The sequence below is a fragment of the Bos javanicus genome, chromosome 5 (assembly GCF_032452875.1).
Source record: "Bos javanicus breed banteng chromosome 5, ARS-OSU_banteng_1.0, whole genome shotgun sequence".
In the NCBI taxonomy this organism is placed as follows: domain Eukaryota; kingdom Metazoa; phylum Chordata; class Mammalia; order Artiodactyla; family Bovidae; genus Bos; species Bos javanicus.
In genome coordinates this window covers 10954776-10972946 of record NC_083872.1, presented here as the reverse complement: position 1 = coordinate 10972946, position 18171 = coordinate 10954776, and the positions used below count along the sequence as shown (strand labels likewise).

Here is an 18171-nt window from a genome sequence, read left to right as displayed (position 1 = left end):
GGCAGTTGATGATGATTTAATCATTTTTGATGATTAAAACATGTTATCAATATAAGCACATTGATTATCAGTTCAGTTCAGTCACTCAGTCGTGTCTGACTCTTTGCAATCCCATGGACTGCAGCACGCCAGGCCTCCCTGTCTATCACCAACTCCCAGAGTTCACTCAAACTCATGTCCATAGAGTCGGTGATGCCATCCAGCCATCTCATCCTCTGTCGTCCCTTTCTCCTCCTGCCCCCAATCCCTCCCAGCACCAGGGTCTTTTCCAATGAGTCAGTTCTTCACATCTCATGCCAAAGTATTGGAGTTGCAGCTTCAACATCAGTCCTTCTGATGAATATTCAGGACTGATTTCCTTTAGGATGGATTGGTTGGATCTCCTTGCAGTCCAAGGGACTCTCAAGAGTCTTCTCTAACACCACAATTCAAAAGCATCAATTCTTCAGCACTCAACTTTCTTTATGGTCCAACTCTCACATCCATACATGACAACTGGAAAATCCAAAGCTTTGAGTAGATGGACCTTTGTTGGCAAAGTAATGTTTCTACTTTTTAATATGCTGTCAAGGTTGGTCATAACTTTTCTTCCAAGGAGTAAGCATCTTTTTAATTTCATGGCTGCAATCACCATCTGCAGTCATTTTGGCGCCCCAAAACATAAAGTCTGTCACAGTTTCCACTCTTTCCCCATCTATTTGACATGAAGTGATGGGACCAGATGCCATGATCTTCGTTTTCTGAATGTTGAGCTTTAAGCCAACTTTTTCACTCTCCTCTTTCACTTTCAACAAGAGACTCTTTAGTTCTTCACTTTCTGCCATGGTATCATCTGTATATCTGAGGTTATTGATATTTCTCCCGGCAATCTTCATTCCAGTTTATGCTTCATTCAGCCCAATGTTTCTCATGATGTACTCTGCATATAAGTTAAATAAGCAGGGTGACAATTACAGCCTTGATGTACTCCTTTTTCTATTCGGAACCAGTCTGTTGTTCCACGTCCAGTTCTGTTTCCTGACCTGCATACAGGTTTCTCAGGTGGTCAGGTGGTCTGGTATTCCCATATCTTTAAGAATTTTCCACAGTGTTTTGTGATCCACACAGTCAAAGGCTTTGGCATAGTCAATAAAGCAGAAATAGATGTTTTCCTGGAACTCTCTTGCTTTTTCGATGATCCAGTGGATGTTGGCAATTTGATCTCTGGTTCCTCTGCCTTTTCTAAAACCAGCTTGAATATCTGGAAGTTCATGGTTCACGTATTGCTGAAGCCTGGCTTGGAGAATTTTGAGCATTACTTTACTAGCATGTGAGATGAGTGCCATTGTGCGGTAGTTTGAGCATTCTTTGGCATTGCCTTTCTTTCGGATTGGAATGAAAGCTGACCTTTTCCAGTCCTGTGGCCACTGCTGAGTTTTCCAAATTTGCTGGCATATTGAGTGCAGCACTTTCACAGCATCATCTTTTAAGATTTGAAATAGCTCAACAGGAATTCCATCACCTCCACTAGCTTTGTTCGTAGTGATGCTTCCTAAGGCCCACTTGACTTCACATTCCAGGATGTCTGGCTCTAAGTCAGTGATCAAGCCATCATGATCATCTGGGTCATGAAAATCTTTTTTGTATAGTTCTTCTGTGTATTCTTGCCACCTCTTCTTAATATCTTCTGCTTCTGTTAGGTCCATACCATTTCTGTCCTTTATTGAGCCCATCTTTGCATGAAGTGTTCCTTTGGTATCTCTCATTTTCTTGAAGAGATCTTTAGTCTTTCCCATTCTGTTATTTTCCTCTATTTCTTTGCATTGATCGCTGGGAAGGCTTTCTTATCTCTCCTTGTTATTCTTTGGAACTCTGAATTCATATGGGTGTTTCTTTCCTTTTATGTTTTGTTTTGTGCTTCTCTTCTTTTCACAGCTATTTGTAAGGCCTCCTCAGACAGCCAGTTTGCTTTTTTGCATTTTTTTTTTCTTGAGGACAGTCTTGATCCCTATTTCCTGTACAATGTCATGAACCTCCACCTGTAGTTCATCAGGCACTCTATCAGATCTAGTCCCTTAAATCTATTTCCCATTTCCACTGTATAATTGTAAGAGATTTGATTTAGGTCATACCTGAATGGTCTCCTGGTTTTCCCTACTTTCTTCAACTGAAGTCTGAATTTGGCAATGAGTTCATGATCTGAGCCACAGTCAGCTCCCAGTCTTGTTCTTGCTGACTGTATAGAGCTTCTTCATCTTTGGCTGCAAAGAATATAATCAACCTGATTTCAGTATTGACCATCTGGTGATGTCCATGTGTAGAGTCTTCTCTTGTGTTGTTGGAAGAGGGTGTTTTCTATGATCAGTGCATTCTCTTGGCAAAACTCTATGAGCCTTTGCTCTGCTTCATTCCATACTCCAAGGCCAAAATTGCCTGTTACTCCAGGTGTTTATTGACTTCCTACTTCTGTATTCCAGTCCTCTGTAATGAAAAGGATATCTTTTTTGGGTCTAGTTCTAAAAGGTCTTGTAAGTCTTTATAGAATCGTTCAAGTTTAGCTTCTTCAGCATTACTGGTCAGGGAATAGACTTGGATTACCATGATATTGAATGGTTTGTGTTGGAAATGAACAGAGATCACTCTGTCATTTTTTAGATTGCATCTGAGTACTGCATTTCAGACTCTTGTTAACTATGATGGCTACTTCATTTCTTCTAAGGGATTCTTGCACACAGTAGTATATATGATGTTCATCTGTTAAATTCACCCATTCCAGTCCATTTTAGTTCGCTGATTCCTAAAATGTTGATGTTCACTCTTGCCGTCTCCTGTTTGACCAGTTCCAATTTGCCTTGATTCATGGGCCTAACATTCCAGGTTCCTATGCACTATTGCCATTTACAGCATCAGACCTTGCTTCCATCACCGGTCACATCCACAAATGGGTGTTGTTTTTGCTTTTGCTCTGTCTCTGTATTCTTTCTGGAGTTATTTCTCCACTGACTTCCAGCAGTATATTGGGCTCCTACTGACCTGGGGAGTTCCATCTTTCAGTATCCTATCTTTTTGCCTTTTCATACTATTCATGGGGTTCTCAAGGCAAGAATATATTGATATACTGTAATGTATTGAAGGGTTATCTTCCAGGACTTTGAGCAGTGTTATGTCTGTTTGCCTTAGTTTGCAATGATGCTGTATTTAAAAAAATAAATTTGCAATACCTTTATTGTTTTATTTCTAATCCTTTTTAATGGCAGGATAGAAAAATAAGTAAGCATGGGCACTGGAGTCAGACGCATCTGATCTTGAATCCTGATTCTACCATTTCCTAGCTGTGTAGCCTTGAGCCAGATAATTTTTCTTTCTCAGCCTTAGCTATTTTTTAAAATATTTCTTTAACTATTCAATGAGGACAGTAGTAAGTAATCCTTATACATGTTTTTGAGGATTTTATAAGATGATCTAAGTAAGGCAAATAAAAGTGAATGATGGTCTTTAGCTCACCTTTTTCTGGATCACATATTAAACTATCATTAACCTACACAGTGCATTTGTGGACCACTGCCTGCATCAGCACCACCCACGATGACTACTAAAAGAGAAAATTTCAAGGCTTCCCTGTCAGTCTCTTTTAAAAAAAAAAAATCTTAATTTTTAATAAATGGTACAAGGTTAATTTTTTGTTGTTGTTGACTAAAATTTGAGAACCACTGATTTCAGTCCCAAGCAAGGATTTATTAATCAGATTAGCTTAATCTCTGTTAACAGGCTTGGATAAGAAGTGCTGGGAATGATTTTAAGAATATGCTTTCCTGAGCTATGTTTTAAATGTAGTCCAGATTCTAGAGCCATACTGCCAGGATTCAAATCCTAACTCGACAACTTACTAGCTCTTTCTCCAGAGAAGTAATTTTAACTCTATGGGTCTCAGTTTCCTTTCCTGTAAAATGGAGATAATATTACGTACCTCATAGTGCTCAGAGAAGGAAAATGTTGAACATTCATGCTATACCAAAGTCTATACATGACAGCAATTAGTATTATAAGTAACATTGTTTTTAGAACCCATAGGGTGCACCTTAGAGGACATATCAGTGATTCTCAACACAGCCACACATTATATCACTGGGGAGCTCTGAAGATTCTGATGCCCAGGCCATACCTGAGAACAATGAAATCAGAAATAATATGTAGCTAGGATCTATGTATCTGGTTTTTGTTTGTATGTTTGTTTATTTTCAGTTCCTGCAGGTGATTCCAGTGGGTAGCAAAGGCTGATAAAAATTCTTCCCTCTCATTGAAAAGCTCTCCAGGGAATTCCTGGAAGTTCAGTGGTTAGAACTCAGTGTTTTCATTGTCAGGACCTGGGTTCAGTCCCTGGTCAGGGATCTAAGATCCCGTAAGCCAAAATAAATAAATGAATTAAATAAAAGCTCTCCAGATAATTTTGATGATCACTGAATATTCCTTGAGAGAGGTATACTGGTAAATGAATTAGAGGTTAGTTTTTATTGAGAAAGGGAAAATAGGAGCTCAGCCTCTGACCAAGAAAGCCTGCAGGACACAGGGCTATTATAAAAGTATTGAATGTTGAAGGAAAAAGCCTCTAAAAGAAAATCTATTACTGGAATAAAAATAAAGGGCACAGGGTCTGGAATCACTTAGATCCTGACTCCAAACCCAGGTCTCCTATTTGTTAATGAAATACTTAATATCACTATAAGCCTCAATGTTCTCATTGTAAAATGTGGATATTTACTACCATGTAAAGTTGTTATGTGGAGAAGGAAATGGCAACCCACTCCAGTATTCTTGCCTGGAGAATCCCAGGGACGGGGGAGCCTGGTGGGCTGCCGTCTGTGGGGTCACACAGAGTCGGACACGACTGAAGCGACTTAGCAGCAGCAGCAGCAGCAGCAAGGTTGTTACGGGCTTTCCAGGTGGCTCAGTGATAAAGAACCCTTCTACCAATGCAGGAGACATAAAAGACAGGGTTCAGTTCCTGGGTTTGGAAGATCCCCTGGAAGAGGACATGGAAGCCCACTCTAGTATTCTTGTTTGGAGAATCCCATGGACAGAGGAGTCTGGCAGGCTGCAGTCCATGGGGTCATAAAGAGTCAGACATGACTGAAGTGACTTAGCAAGCATGCAGCACACAAGGTTGTTAGAAGGATACAGTGGGTAAAGAGATGGAAAGCTCTTGGCTAGTAATGACTCCTACTCCATAGACATTAAATAAAGGTTTATCGTTATGGTTGCTTTTTGAAGTGAGATTAATGGGATCCAGAGTGTGAAGGAGAGTGAGGAGGGGCAAAGGCAATGCCCAAGTACTGTGCTTAGATAATAGGATAGACAATGGAGGTGTACACCTGAGAGTTGGTAGACGAGAGGAGGAGTTCATTTCAGGAAAAACTTCTGAGATCTCCTTGCTTGCTTAGTGTTTATCAAGCAGCCTCCCCAGTCCTTTTCTAATATTCCTTCCAATGTGAGCTATCCTGGTAAACCCAGACTTCTGTGTTAGTAACCAGATTTTGTAGAAAATTTCATAAAGTGAATGTAAGGAAGTTCTCAGCAAGAACCTTAAAGGGACTTGTAAATAAACTACACACAATTTATTGTAGTTGTTTTAAGAACAATTATTTCACTTATTGAAAGGTTTATTTGACTTCCTTATAGATCTTGGGTCTTGCAGGTTTCTGGTACATTTATAGAGCTAAAGGGAATCAGAGTTAATTTTAAACTCCATTTAAACTGCATTTTAACATCCAATTTGTCACTCACATCTTTGCAGCACCAGTCAGACCTAGGCTGCAAGGACCCGATCTCTGCCATTCTTAGTCTTGGGGCTTCTTTTGGCTTTTACCTACTGCCGTATAACCCCATGACCTCACATTGCTAGACTCGCTGGGTGGGTGCCAGCGAGTTGGCTCTGATGCCAGTGCTCGCCATGTCTCCGCAGGGGCAAGCAGATCACCTGAACGACCAGGAAAGCGGTTGTCTCCCTCTGCAGGCGACCCCCAATGCCTGCAGGAGCACTCCTTGCTTGGCTCATTGGAGAGAAGAAAAGACCTAATATTTTGTCCAAAATTAGTGAGTCAATAATTCTTCATACTTTTTTTTTTTTTTTCATCTCACAGTTACCTCTTCATACGTACTGGAAAAGGCCTATGGTATAATGTAACAGAACTGGCCCAGCTTTTAGTAATTTTTGGTGGAGTGAAGGGTGACTAGTTTCTTTGATAGCTCATTTTTGAACAGTACTTCTCAATTTTGAATGGTCACAGGAATCATCTGGAATCTTAAAGAACCTGATGACCGAATCCCATACGTAGAGATTGTGAATACAATTATACAAGTTTGGGGAGCAGGCTGACTTTATGACTCCACAGAGGTCAGGGTGACCAGCCTTTGCTAGGAGCACTGTTGCAGAATAGGGTAGATACTTGATACTACTTACTTTCATTTACGGACTTTTATCAATAATCCCAGACTCTCAAAAGAATCCCATTCAGTATCCTGTTATATAGGGTGTCAAAGAATAATAGAAAGTGCAGGAGTTTTGGGAATGCTGGGATGAAAGGAAACCTGAACTATCGTTCATATATCTTTGAAACAGGATCTGTGAGACCACTTTAGAATCACTTGAATCTTGGGATTGACATATACACACTACTCCACAGAAAACAGGTAACTGATAAGAACCTACTGTGTAGCACAGGGAACTCTACTTAATACGCAGTAATTACCTATATGGGAAAAGAATCTTGGAGTGGATATATGTTTATGTGTAACTGATTCACTTTGCTGTACAGCAGAAACTAATACAACATTTTAAATCAACCATGCACTAATAAATTTTTTTTATAAAGCTAAAACTAAAAAAAAAAAAATCACTTGAATAATTTTAAAATTCCTGAGCCTTATCCTCATGCCTCCTTAGTCAATGTCCCTCAAGTGGCAGTTGGGGGGGGATGTCAAGAACCTATATTTTAATACATTTCCCCAGGTGATACTTAGGCACCATTCATTTCTAGCAGAGGTTCTCAACATGCACATCTGAATCACATAGGGCTATAAAAACACCCGTGCCAACTAAACCAGGGGTTCTCAAACATGGCTTTTATCAACCATTGGCATCACCTTGAAGGCTTCCAAAAGCCCTTGCTCAGGCCCCACCCTCTGCCAGTCACACTGGAATCTCTCTGTGAGACCTAGGCATCCATGGTTGTCAAAGCTCTCCATGTGGTTCCAGTCTGAAGCCAGGATTGAGAACCACTATACCATATATTCTGGTTTAATTCATTTGGGGTGAGTCTCAGGAATTAAAAACTTATTGTGGCAATCATTTTGCAATATACATATATCAAATAATTATGTTGTACACTTAAGCTAACACAATGTTCTGTGTCAACTATGTCTCAATGAAACTGAGGGGAAAATAAATAATTTCTAAATGTACCCCAGGTAATTTCAAAGTGGCAGCACAAGATAAGAACTCCTAAATAGTCATTTTCAGCTTTCTGAATTTCCAGTTCAGTCACTTGATACCCTTTAGCCTACACATTCAGGCTTTCATCCTTCCTGCGCATCAGACCCAACCCAGTCTTGACCAAAGCCGATAGTGATCTGGAGGCTTATTCTCATGAGAAGTTAGTTATATGTCCACCTAGACATAGGCCTCGACCCCCTTCTTTTCTAGTCTCATCAACTAATCTATCATTCATTCAACAAATATAAACACCCAATATTTGTCAAGGACTCTTCATTGAACTGTGGATACGATGATAAATAATACACTGCTCCTGATCTCTCAAAAATCTTATGTATTTGCAGGGTGAAGGAGGGAGACATACATACAAAAAGAGCTATAGCAGAGAGTAGTAATTATTACAATGGATAAGTGAACAAAGAACTGTGGGAATACCAAATGATAGCAACTAAATCTGCCTTGGAGAGTCAGGGAAGACACGTCTAAGGAGAGGCTATCTAGGCCAAGTCTTCCCTGCGTGACCTGTCACACCCTCCATGATGTGATTCCTCTCTACTGCATTTCTTGCTACTCTTGACCTGGTTTCAACTTCGATCACATTAAACTCTCAGTTCTTTGAATGCCCCACACTCTCTTGATAAAACTTCAGTAGTCTGTGTTTGTTTGCCTGGAATTTTTTCTCCTTTTCCTCATCTGTACCTCCTACCCAGGGCTCCGCTTAGCTATTATTTTCACAAAGAGCCCCTCACTGACCTCCTGGATGATGATACATGTCCTGGTTAGACATCCGTGTACTAGCCTATAGAGCTGTTTTTATAGCTCATGCCCACTTTATTAGTATCTGTGATCCTTCAGACCTGTGAATGCCATGAAAGCAAGAGCAACCAGTGGTCTCTATTGCCAGTGTCTCTCATGCCTGGCACTACTGGATGAATAAATTATTGCATTCCAGGAACAGGGGATGATATGTTCAAAATCACAGAGACATGATGTACTGTGTTGTGTTCTAGAATAGCAAAAACTTTGGATAATCAATGTATAGGTTCGGCAGGAGGAGGTTTTTAGAGATGAGTCAGAAGAGGTTGATTGTTAAGGGCTTTGTATGTATTCCTAAATGGTCTGAACTTCACCCTGTGCAACAGGAAGCCAGAAATAGGTTTTATGCAGGGGAGTATAATAATGAGGTTTATCACTCTACAAGAGTGGACTGAAAAAGAAAAGCCATTAAAGAACATTAGGAGATATTCTAGTCCCTAGGTGAAAAATAATAAAGGCTTCCCTGAAGCAATAAAGCACAGGGTTTCCATTCAAAAGGCATTCTGAGATTGAACCTATAGCACTTGCTGACTAATTACATGTGGGGGTGAATGTAAAAGATGATGCCATGGTCTAGCTTGGAAGACAGGCTGGGTGGAGATGCTGTGAATGGAAATACGGCTGGGTGGAGATGCTATTAATGGAAATACGGAGTGTAAGAAGAGAAGAGCTACTTTCAGGAAAAAATATAACAAGAACAGTTTTAAACATGTTGAGAGTTCCAAGTACCTATTGGAATCTATAGAGTCTTTCATGTGGTTAGAAGTGCATACAGTTCTTAGCTTGGTATCTTATTGATTGTGGATGCAACTGGTTTTGTCCAACAGACTATATTGACTTTCAGTTAATGTACAAAAAGACAGATTTTTGAAACTGGCAGTGTCTTACTGATTTCATGATTTGTGCTTCCTTGGGCCACAATTGGCAATACTTCAAGGGAGTCTCCATTAAAGTTACTTTTTGGTTCTTGTCTTTGATTACATACATAAACCTATGCCAACCCCACCTGAAATTTTAGGTGGTAGCAATGCTCCCCCTGATAGCTCAGTTGATAAAGAATCTGCCTGCAATGCAAGAGACCCCAGTTCGATTCCTGGGTCAGGAAGATCTGCTGGAGAAAGGATAGGCTACTCACTCCAGTATTCTTGGGCTTCCCTTGTGGCTCAGCTGGTAAAGAATATGCCTGCAATGCAGGAGACTTGGGTTCAATCCCTGGGTTGGGTAGATCCCCTGGAGAAGGGAAAGGCTACCCACTCCAGTATTCTGGCCTAGACAATTCCATGGACTGTATAGTCCATGGGGTCCCAGAGAGTCAGACACGACTGAGCGACTTTCACCTTCAGTCTTATTATGGGTGACTATACTGTTATGTTTGTTTCCCTCATCTGACTCTGTGTTCAGAAAAGAAGCATGTCTTATTATTCTTGTCAGTCTTAGTGCCAGGTATACAAAGTGATGGATGGATGGCTGAATTGTTTATTTAATTAATTAATAATCTGATGGCAGGGATATGGGTACTTCCTGGAGTTAATCACGTAGGAATTGAAAATCTCTGTATGTAACAGCTCAGTGTCTTTTCAGTGAGTTACTGGCCACAGCAACAGAGGTAGAAGAGATCACTGTAAATATTTTCTAAATGGCCTTCATCTTATCATTTTCTCTTGACAGTACAAAACCATCCTGGGAATTTTAAAGCTATGGTTATAAACGACTGTGTTTCTTGATATATATCATCAGGTGAAAGAGAAGCATTTAAGCTAATTGTTGTTGAAAACATATTTGGTGCTAAGAGACGGCTAGGTGGGTACATGATCAGATTTTTATTTTCAGAAGATAACTTTATGGATCATATGAAGTGGCTGGAAGAGAATAAATGATTCCAGTTGGACAGAGGACAGATGATGTTGAGGGTCTGCATTAATGCAATGGCAGTAAAATGGAGAGTACTTGTTCATTCATTCATAAATATGAAGTATTTATTTATTGTTTTACACCAGACTCTGAGGGTGCAGTGGTGAATAAGCCCAATTCTTACCCTCAAGGAGATTATAAATTGTAGAGAAGATGCACATAAATCAGATCATCATACTAATAAATGTAAAAATGCAGGTTTGATAAATTTGGAATGAGAAAAGAAAAACTGAAAAAAAGCCTCTCAGAGGTAAAATGGACAGAACTCATTTCGTTATTGGGGTATCAGAATATACAAAAGACCTGCTTCCTGCTCTTCTTTTTTGAAAGAATATTCAGACTAATTTGTGTAACAGAAATAACATATGAGAAATACCATTGAGGAAGATGTATTATGTGACAAATGGTGTGGAACAGATTTAAATGACCTTTTACCAAAAAATGAGATCAAAAGACTACGAATTGTAAATTCTGATTTTGCAATAAATTCCACTTACTTTTTCATAGTCACTGTTTAATTGGAGTAATGGTACTTTTTGATAAGATACAGTTTACTCCATGTCTCTCTCCATTTTGATTTATTTTTTTTTCATTCAGATGTTGCCAGAGCAATTGAATTACTGGAAAAACTGCAGGAATCTGGAGAAGTACCAGTGCACAAGCTACAATCCCTCAAAAAAGTGCTTCAGAGTGAGTTTTGTACTGCTATTCGAGAGGTATGGGACTAATATTTTTATAACTATATTCTGCTCTATGCCTTCTGAATAGAAAGCATGTCTTTTCCACACAAACAGTTGAACTAGTTAAGAATGTAACTGCATCTTAAGCTTTCTGGTTTTAACTGCTTAGACAGATGATAAAATATAATTTAGTCTGCTAAATTCCAAAATTAGATTCAGTTAGGATTTTTGCATTCATGTAAAACCAAATGTTGAGCTTATGGTACCCGTGAAGTGACTACTTCAGTGGGTGACTCTGACACGTAGTCTAAACTTTTTAGTAGTCACTTGAAGTCGTCTGGAAATTCAGGTAGAAGTAGTCATCATTAATGGGGACTGAGCTTTTCTTAAAAGAACACTTGACTAAATCTTTCTCAGGTAAATCTGAAAGAGTAACTCACTACTGACTGAAGTTATAGTTATTTGAAAATTACTGTCTAGTAAAGTAATGGGCACAGGCTGATATGCTCTTCAACAAATCTTTGTAATGCTTTCCTGTTAATGGTTTCAAAAAGCCTGAGGTAGAATAAGTGTGTTCAAAATGACTGTTTGAATTTTTTATTAATTTGTGGTGAAATTGACTAGTCAGTTAATGAATTTCACTGGTTATAAGATAGTTCACTTAAGGTATGTACTCTACAATGCTTTCTTCAGTAAGCCCATCACCTCTTCTGCATTTAATTAGCACCTAAAGTACATATATCCAGCATTATTTATCCTGCCCAAAGTCCTCAATAGTAAATTACGTACTGTCATCCTTTCCAAAGTCAGTTGAACCCAATGGCTGCCAAGAGGGTCTGTGTAGCAGAGGGCATGCGTCTCTCAGAGATGCTTGTATCAACCTTCCTCTTTAAAAAAAAAATTTTTTTTACATAAATGCATTGCTATATTTATGTATTATTTATATATTTATTTTTGGCTGCACTGAGTCTTTGCTGCTGGTGGACTTTCTCTAGTGTGGAGAGCGGGCTGTACTCTAGCTGTAGTTTGCGGGCTTCTCTTGTCTGTAGTGACTTCTTGAGTGACCTTTCTTGATTGTAGTGACTTCTCTTGTTGTGAAACCTAAGTTCTAAGGGTGCTGGCTTCAGTAGTTACAGACAAGGGCTCAGCAGTGTGACTTGCTGCCCCTCTGTGGGCTTCAGCAGCTGTGGCACAAGGGTTCACAAGTTGTGGCTCGCGGGCCCTAGAGAGTGCAGGCTCCGGTAATCATGGCACGCAGGCTCAGTGGTTGTGACTCACAGGCTCTTGTGCACCAGCCTGTAGTGGCACATGGGCTTCGTTGCTCCATAGCATGTGGGATCTTCCCAGACTGGGGATTGAACCTGCATCCCATGCATTGGCAGGCAGATTCTTATCCACCGTACCATGAAGGAAGTCCTCAGCCTTCCACTTTGCAACTGTACTTGTGGTTAATGCATGTTCTCCACCTGAACAGCACTAGTTTCTGAGTTGTCGTTAAGTAGAAAGCCTCATGTGACATTAAAATACACAAAACCTGTCTCACTGCATATTTTAGCCATGCCTACCCAATGAGGTTAATATTTGAATTTTGCTAGGATTTTACTTAGACGGTGCTTGTGCTAAATCTTTACTACATGAGGTTGTTAACTACTTAATTTGTGTTTACAGTGAATGCAGTTTAAGGATGTAGCCATAATTCTATCTCTAAATTTTAATCTATGAATTGTACCAAAGACTAAAAGAAAATTTCTCCAAGTGTATGAATTTTCGGCCATCCACTGCTCAGTGGGAAAGGTATAAGATGCATAGAAACCCCATGGGCCTCCCACAGTCACTCTGTAGACTAAGGCTACATCCCCTATACACTCTTTTCTTCCTTCACAGAGTTCTACTCCCCTGTGATTTGGTGGCTGACTTTTCATCTTATTCTGTCCCCTTTCTACTTTCTACAGAATTAAGTAAAGAATAGTATCCATTAAATATATGTCTCTGCTCACTGGGAATTTGGCTTGTGATCCATGTAAAGTCTCTACTTTTACGGAACTTAAACTCCAGTGCAAGAATGATGATTAATAAATATATAATACAATGTCAGAAAATGGCACTATGGAGAGAAATGAAGCAGGATTAGGGGAGTACGGGTAGGACTCTTAAATTAGAGTGGTCAGAATATAACTTAAGTCATGGAACACATCACACAGGTATTGGAGGGGATAGTGTTCCAAGTAGAGCAAACCACAAGTGAAAAAACCCAGAGACAAGAATTATCTTAATCCATGGAAGCAACAGTCCAAAAGCCAGCTATGCCTTCAGTGAAATAAGAAAGGTAGGCTTCCTAGAGGCAGCTGCTGCTGCTAAGTCGCTTCAGTCGTCTCCGACTCTGTGCGACCTCGTAGACGTCAGCCCGCCAGGCTTCCCCGCCCCTGGGCTAGGGAGCAGGAAACACAAGGCCTCACAGGCCATGGTTAGAACACTGGATTCTATCCTAAGCATGATAGGAAGCCCTTGGAGCATTTTGACCTCACCTGCTCAGCTTTTTAAAAATGTTTTTCTGACTGCTGAGACTACACGGGTCTGTGCAAGAGTAGAAACAAAGAGATCAGTCATAAGGTAATGAGCAGTTCAGGAGATGAGATGATGGCAGCCCAGATGAAGGTGGCGACGGTGCAAGTTGTAGGGAGTTGTCAGATTCAATATATATGGTTTTGAGAATAAAGACAGTGGGAATTGACATACAGAGTATATCAATGAGAGAAGTCTCAATGGATTCTTACATTTGGACCTGAACAATTGGATCAATGTGATGTAATGAGATGGGAATCCTCGGGGGTGGACGAGGTTTGGAGTCGACTATACAAGCACTCTCTTCTGGATATAGCAAACTGGTGATTCTTTTCAGAAATCCACCTAGAGATGTCTGGTAGACATCTAAGTCTGAAGCTTAGGGGAGAAGCTGATGCTCGAGGTGTAAATGAAGTGTCGATACCTGTTCAAATAAACACACAGGCCTTTTTCTTTAAAAAGTTTGCTAAGGAAAGAGAAGATTCAAGTGAAAAAAGAGAAAAATGTAAAGAAATGTGGAGCCATTGTATAGATATTATAAACACATCTTACAAACTCTGTGGTAAAGTACGCTGTCATTAGTGGCCCTTGGAATTTATAACTGATGAATAAGCAGTTCAGAAGTTGTAGAAGGGAGAAAAAAGATGATGTAGTTTATCTACCTTATATTTTATAAATTTCACTAATAAAATTAGTTTATATTCACATTACTGTCCTTAGTAATAATTTTAAAGGCAATGCATGTTATATAAACATTGATTTTGTCCCTTCTTCTCAGCTAATATTTCATAGTAGTTGCATGGTGTTGTTTATATTTAAGTTTGGAATTTTTATTATCCTCATAGTATTTTTATGTTAATCATATGAAGTAATGATAAGAGTAGCCAATGTGTATACAACAATTCTGATTCATAGAATAACATTGTGACCTCATCTAGTGAAAGTTCTTCAGTAAAATATAAGATATGAATGCATGTTGATGGATAGGTGAATCCACGAGCAAGTAAAGTGCAGCGAAGAAGTTATGATGTAGGATGTTAACTACCTGAAAATTAGCTTTAATTTTACTCCTGGTCTCTTCGGTTTTGACTGTTATGCTGGAGTGAAACCATTAAAGTGTGGGTTTCTTATTCATAATAGGAGTAATACTCAGAGTCTCTCTGATTAAATTATTTGAGTTTTCAGAAATATTTGCCAGTTAATACTTTCCAGTGTGAAAGTTATAAATGTTGTCATCACAGGCGGAGAAAAGAACTGGAACTATAGAGGCATCATTCTTTGCTAAAATGTATTTGTTTATGTTTCGGCTGTGTCGGGGTTCTGCTGCTGTGTGCGGGTTTTCTCTAGTTGCAGTGAGTGGAAGCTCCTCTTTGTTATGGTAGACGGGCTTCTCATTGTGGTGGCTCCTCGTTGTGGAGCACAGACTCTAGGCTTCAGTAGCTGTGGCACTCGGGCTTAGTAGCTGTGGCCTGTGGGCTCTAGAGTGTGGGCTCAGTAGTTGCGGTACATGGGCTTGATTGCTCTGCGGTATGTGGATTTTCCTGGACCATGGATCGAACCCACGTCTCTTGCACTGGCAGGTGGCTTCCTGTCTGTTGTGGGAAGTCTGAGGCATCATTCTTAGTTGCATTCACTGGAGCAAAAATAGGTACAGGTCACGCCATTGCCAACAAGACTGTAAAACCCAAATTATGCTTAAAAAGAAAGCAGAACAACCTATTGCAGTTTTTTGTAGGTTTTTTTTTTCCCCATACATAAGTGTTAATAGTAATTATTATTTTATGTTGAGGCAATCCCATATTTTGCTTTACCATCAGATAAAGCCACTGAATCAGCTCCTGGCATATGTGCAGCAATTATATGGGGAGAATAATTTAATGAAATTTAATTTTTTTATGAAAATGGATGATTAAAAGAGATTACATGTTTTCTCTGCTTAACTAATTTTATTTAGTCTGTAAAAAAGACTGAAAAGGTTTTGTTGTGATCAGTACTGAAATAAGACCATCTGTATATACAACAAATAAAGCACTGATCTATTAATAAATGAGTTACACTTGAATGACAGTGCATGCAGAGCTTTATTCATAGAATACAGATAGTGGTTGGCAATACTTATCTTGATTGTGTTTTTTTGCTCAGTGATTTTAAAAGGACTGATTGATAATTTGCTTGTACCTATTCAGGACAGGTAATTTTGGAGTACATGACAGAAAACTGGAGTGACAGGTGATGCTGCTTTTCCAAAGTGAAAGGCACTGGCACACAAAGAAAGTTCATACAAAGTTTAGAATGAGAGGTGAAATTTATAAATTTATTCTCCTTACATTCCCAGCAAAAACTATTTCTGTGACTTTAAGTGGCTTTCTCAAGTTTTAGTTCATCCCTGTGTTAATTAACTTGAGTGATCCAAACTTATAAATTAAAATATAGGGGAATATAAGGATTGAAATAAAAGGGTTATTAAATGTTGATTTTTTGATAAGAGAATTTCCCAAGATAATTGCAATGCAGTTTGAATAGTTCAATTGGCAACATATGGACTTTCCCCCGACACTTTGTATTCTTTGTGCCTCAGAGTAAGAAATCAATAGTATCAGTTTAGTTCAGTTCAGTCACTCAGTGGTGTCCGACTTTGCAACCCCATGAATTGCAGCAGGCCAGGCCTCCCTGTCCATCACCAACTCCCGGAGTTCACTCAGACTCATGTCCATTGAGTCAGTGATGCCATCCAGCCATCTCATCCTCTGTCGTCCCCTTCTCCTCCTGCCCCCAATCCCTCCCAGCATCAGAGTCTTTTCCAATGAGTCAACTCTTTGCATGAGGTGGCCAAAGTATTGGAGTTTCAGCTTTTGCATCAGTCCTTCCAATGAACACCCAAGACTGATCTTCTTTAGAATGGACTGGTTGGATCTCCTTGCAGTCCAAGGGACTCTCAAGAGACTTCTCCAACACCACAGTTCAAAAACATCAATTCTTTGGTGCTCAGCCTTCTTCACAGTCCAACTCTCACATCCATACATGACCACAGGAAAAACCATAGCCTTGACTAGACAGACCTTTGTTGGCAAAGTAATGTCTCTGCTTTTGAATATGCTATCTAGGTTGGTCATAACTTTCCTTCCAAGGAGTAAGTGTCTTTTAATTTCATGGCTGCAGTCACCATCTGCAGTGATTTTGGAGCCCCCAAAAATAAAATCTGACACTGTTTCCACTGTTTCCCCATCTATTTCCCATGAAGTGATGGACCAGATGCCACGATCTTTGTTTTCTGAATGTTGAGCTTTAAGCCAACTTTTTCACTCTCCTCTTTCACTTTCATCAAGAGTATAGGAATGGTCGTATTTTAAAAGGGCATCCACTTTCTGCAACAGAATACCAAAAATTTCTTTCCGAAACTAAAATTATTTAAAAACACAGAATTAGCCATCCATTTGCTACCATTATCTTCCAAGTTTTAAAGCATTTAGGCTTCCTGCTCTTCAGAGTCATGTGCTTATTGACCTGTGTATGCAGACTGTGGTGAGCACTCACTCCCACTATTATGCCTGTCACTTGCTTGTTTGCACCAAATACACAGAACTGAATGCCATAGTCACCAAAGACTGCCTTCCTTGGGCGATCACCAGATGGTATGTGTTAGTAACGTCTAATGTAGTAGAACTATAGAATAAGAAAATAAAACCGAGTACACATAGCAGCTATCGTTCTGTGATGGTGGATCATTGAAAAACATTGTAGTTCTCTTGTCCTTCTTAGCCCATGATGCAGTTGGACTTCCCCATCCTCCTTTAAGCTCCATGGGGTTATGGGAACCGCTTTGGCGAAGGAAATGTGAGTAGAAGTTATGTGTGCCATTTCCTCATGGAAGCCTTTGAGTCAGTGCAGTATTTGCTATGTCCCCTTCCCTTTTCAATGTGACCTAATGGACATGAGTTTGAGCAAACTCTGGGAGATAGTGAAGGATAGGGAAACTTGATGTGCTGCAGTTCGTGGGTTTGCATAGAGTTGGATACAACTTAGTGACTGAACAACAACAAAGTGATGTTTTATGCGATAATCAATCATCCTGGATTACAGAGTGAGAAAACCAGAAATACAGGTTTAGCCAACTCTTAATGAACATATCGGCTCAGCAAAAAAATAAATCTTTGCTACTCTACGCCCCCAAGACGTTGGGGTTATACCACAGCAATACCCAGCTATCCTGATTGATACTAAAACAGTTACAAAGCCAAATTTACCTTGGCAAAAGCTTATAAGCTTTTATCAGCCCTTTCACTGCTATAAAACAAAGTTAATTTTTAAAAGCTAGGTTGTATGTTTAGTAAGCAGTGATAAATTGGTTTGAAACTATGTAAAATTGGTATCTGATATAAGGACCAATGCACATTAGGTGTCGCATGCATTTGGTCATATTTTGTTTGCTTCTAGCTCCCATTTGCTCTTACACTCTTTTTTTTTTTTCTTCCTTAGGATGGAGCTTACTAACCTTCCAGCACCACCTCCCACCCCATGTAGCCCCCACTGCCATGTATTAAATTGAGCCATTGCATCCTAATTCCACAATCATATGGGTCATAGCATTATGACACAAGTGCTTGTTCTTGATGCTCTTTTGTTCATCTTAATTTACTGTGTGGATGAAAGCACAAACAGCAAACGTTATTACCTTTATGAGAAGGCTAATGATTGGTCATCTAATAGCATATAGATTTCTAATTATCTTAAGAA

At 39.5% G+C, this 18171-nt stretch overlaps 1 protein-coding gene across 2 annotated transcripts in view; it reads left to right on the top strand.

The window, feature by feature from the left end:
- LIN7A (lin-7 homolog A, crumbs cell polarity complex component) overlaps nt 1–18171 on the top strand; it is a 155978-nt gene that overhangs the window by 44434 nt on the left and 93373 nt on the right. For both annotated transcript variants that reach the window (XM_061415627.1, XM_061415628.1), the window contains exon 2: nt 10793–10911. In XM_061415627.1, coding sequence (XP_061271611.1) covers nt 10793–10911 — 119 coding nt within the window. The remainder of the gene's footprint in view (nt 1–10792; nt 10912–18171) is intronic.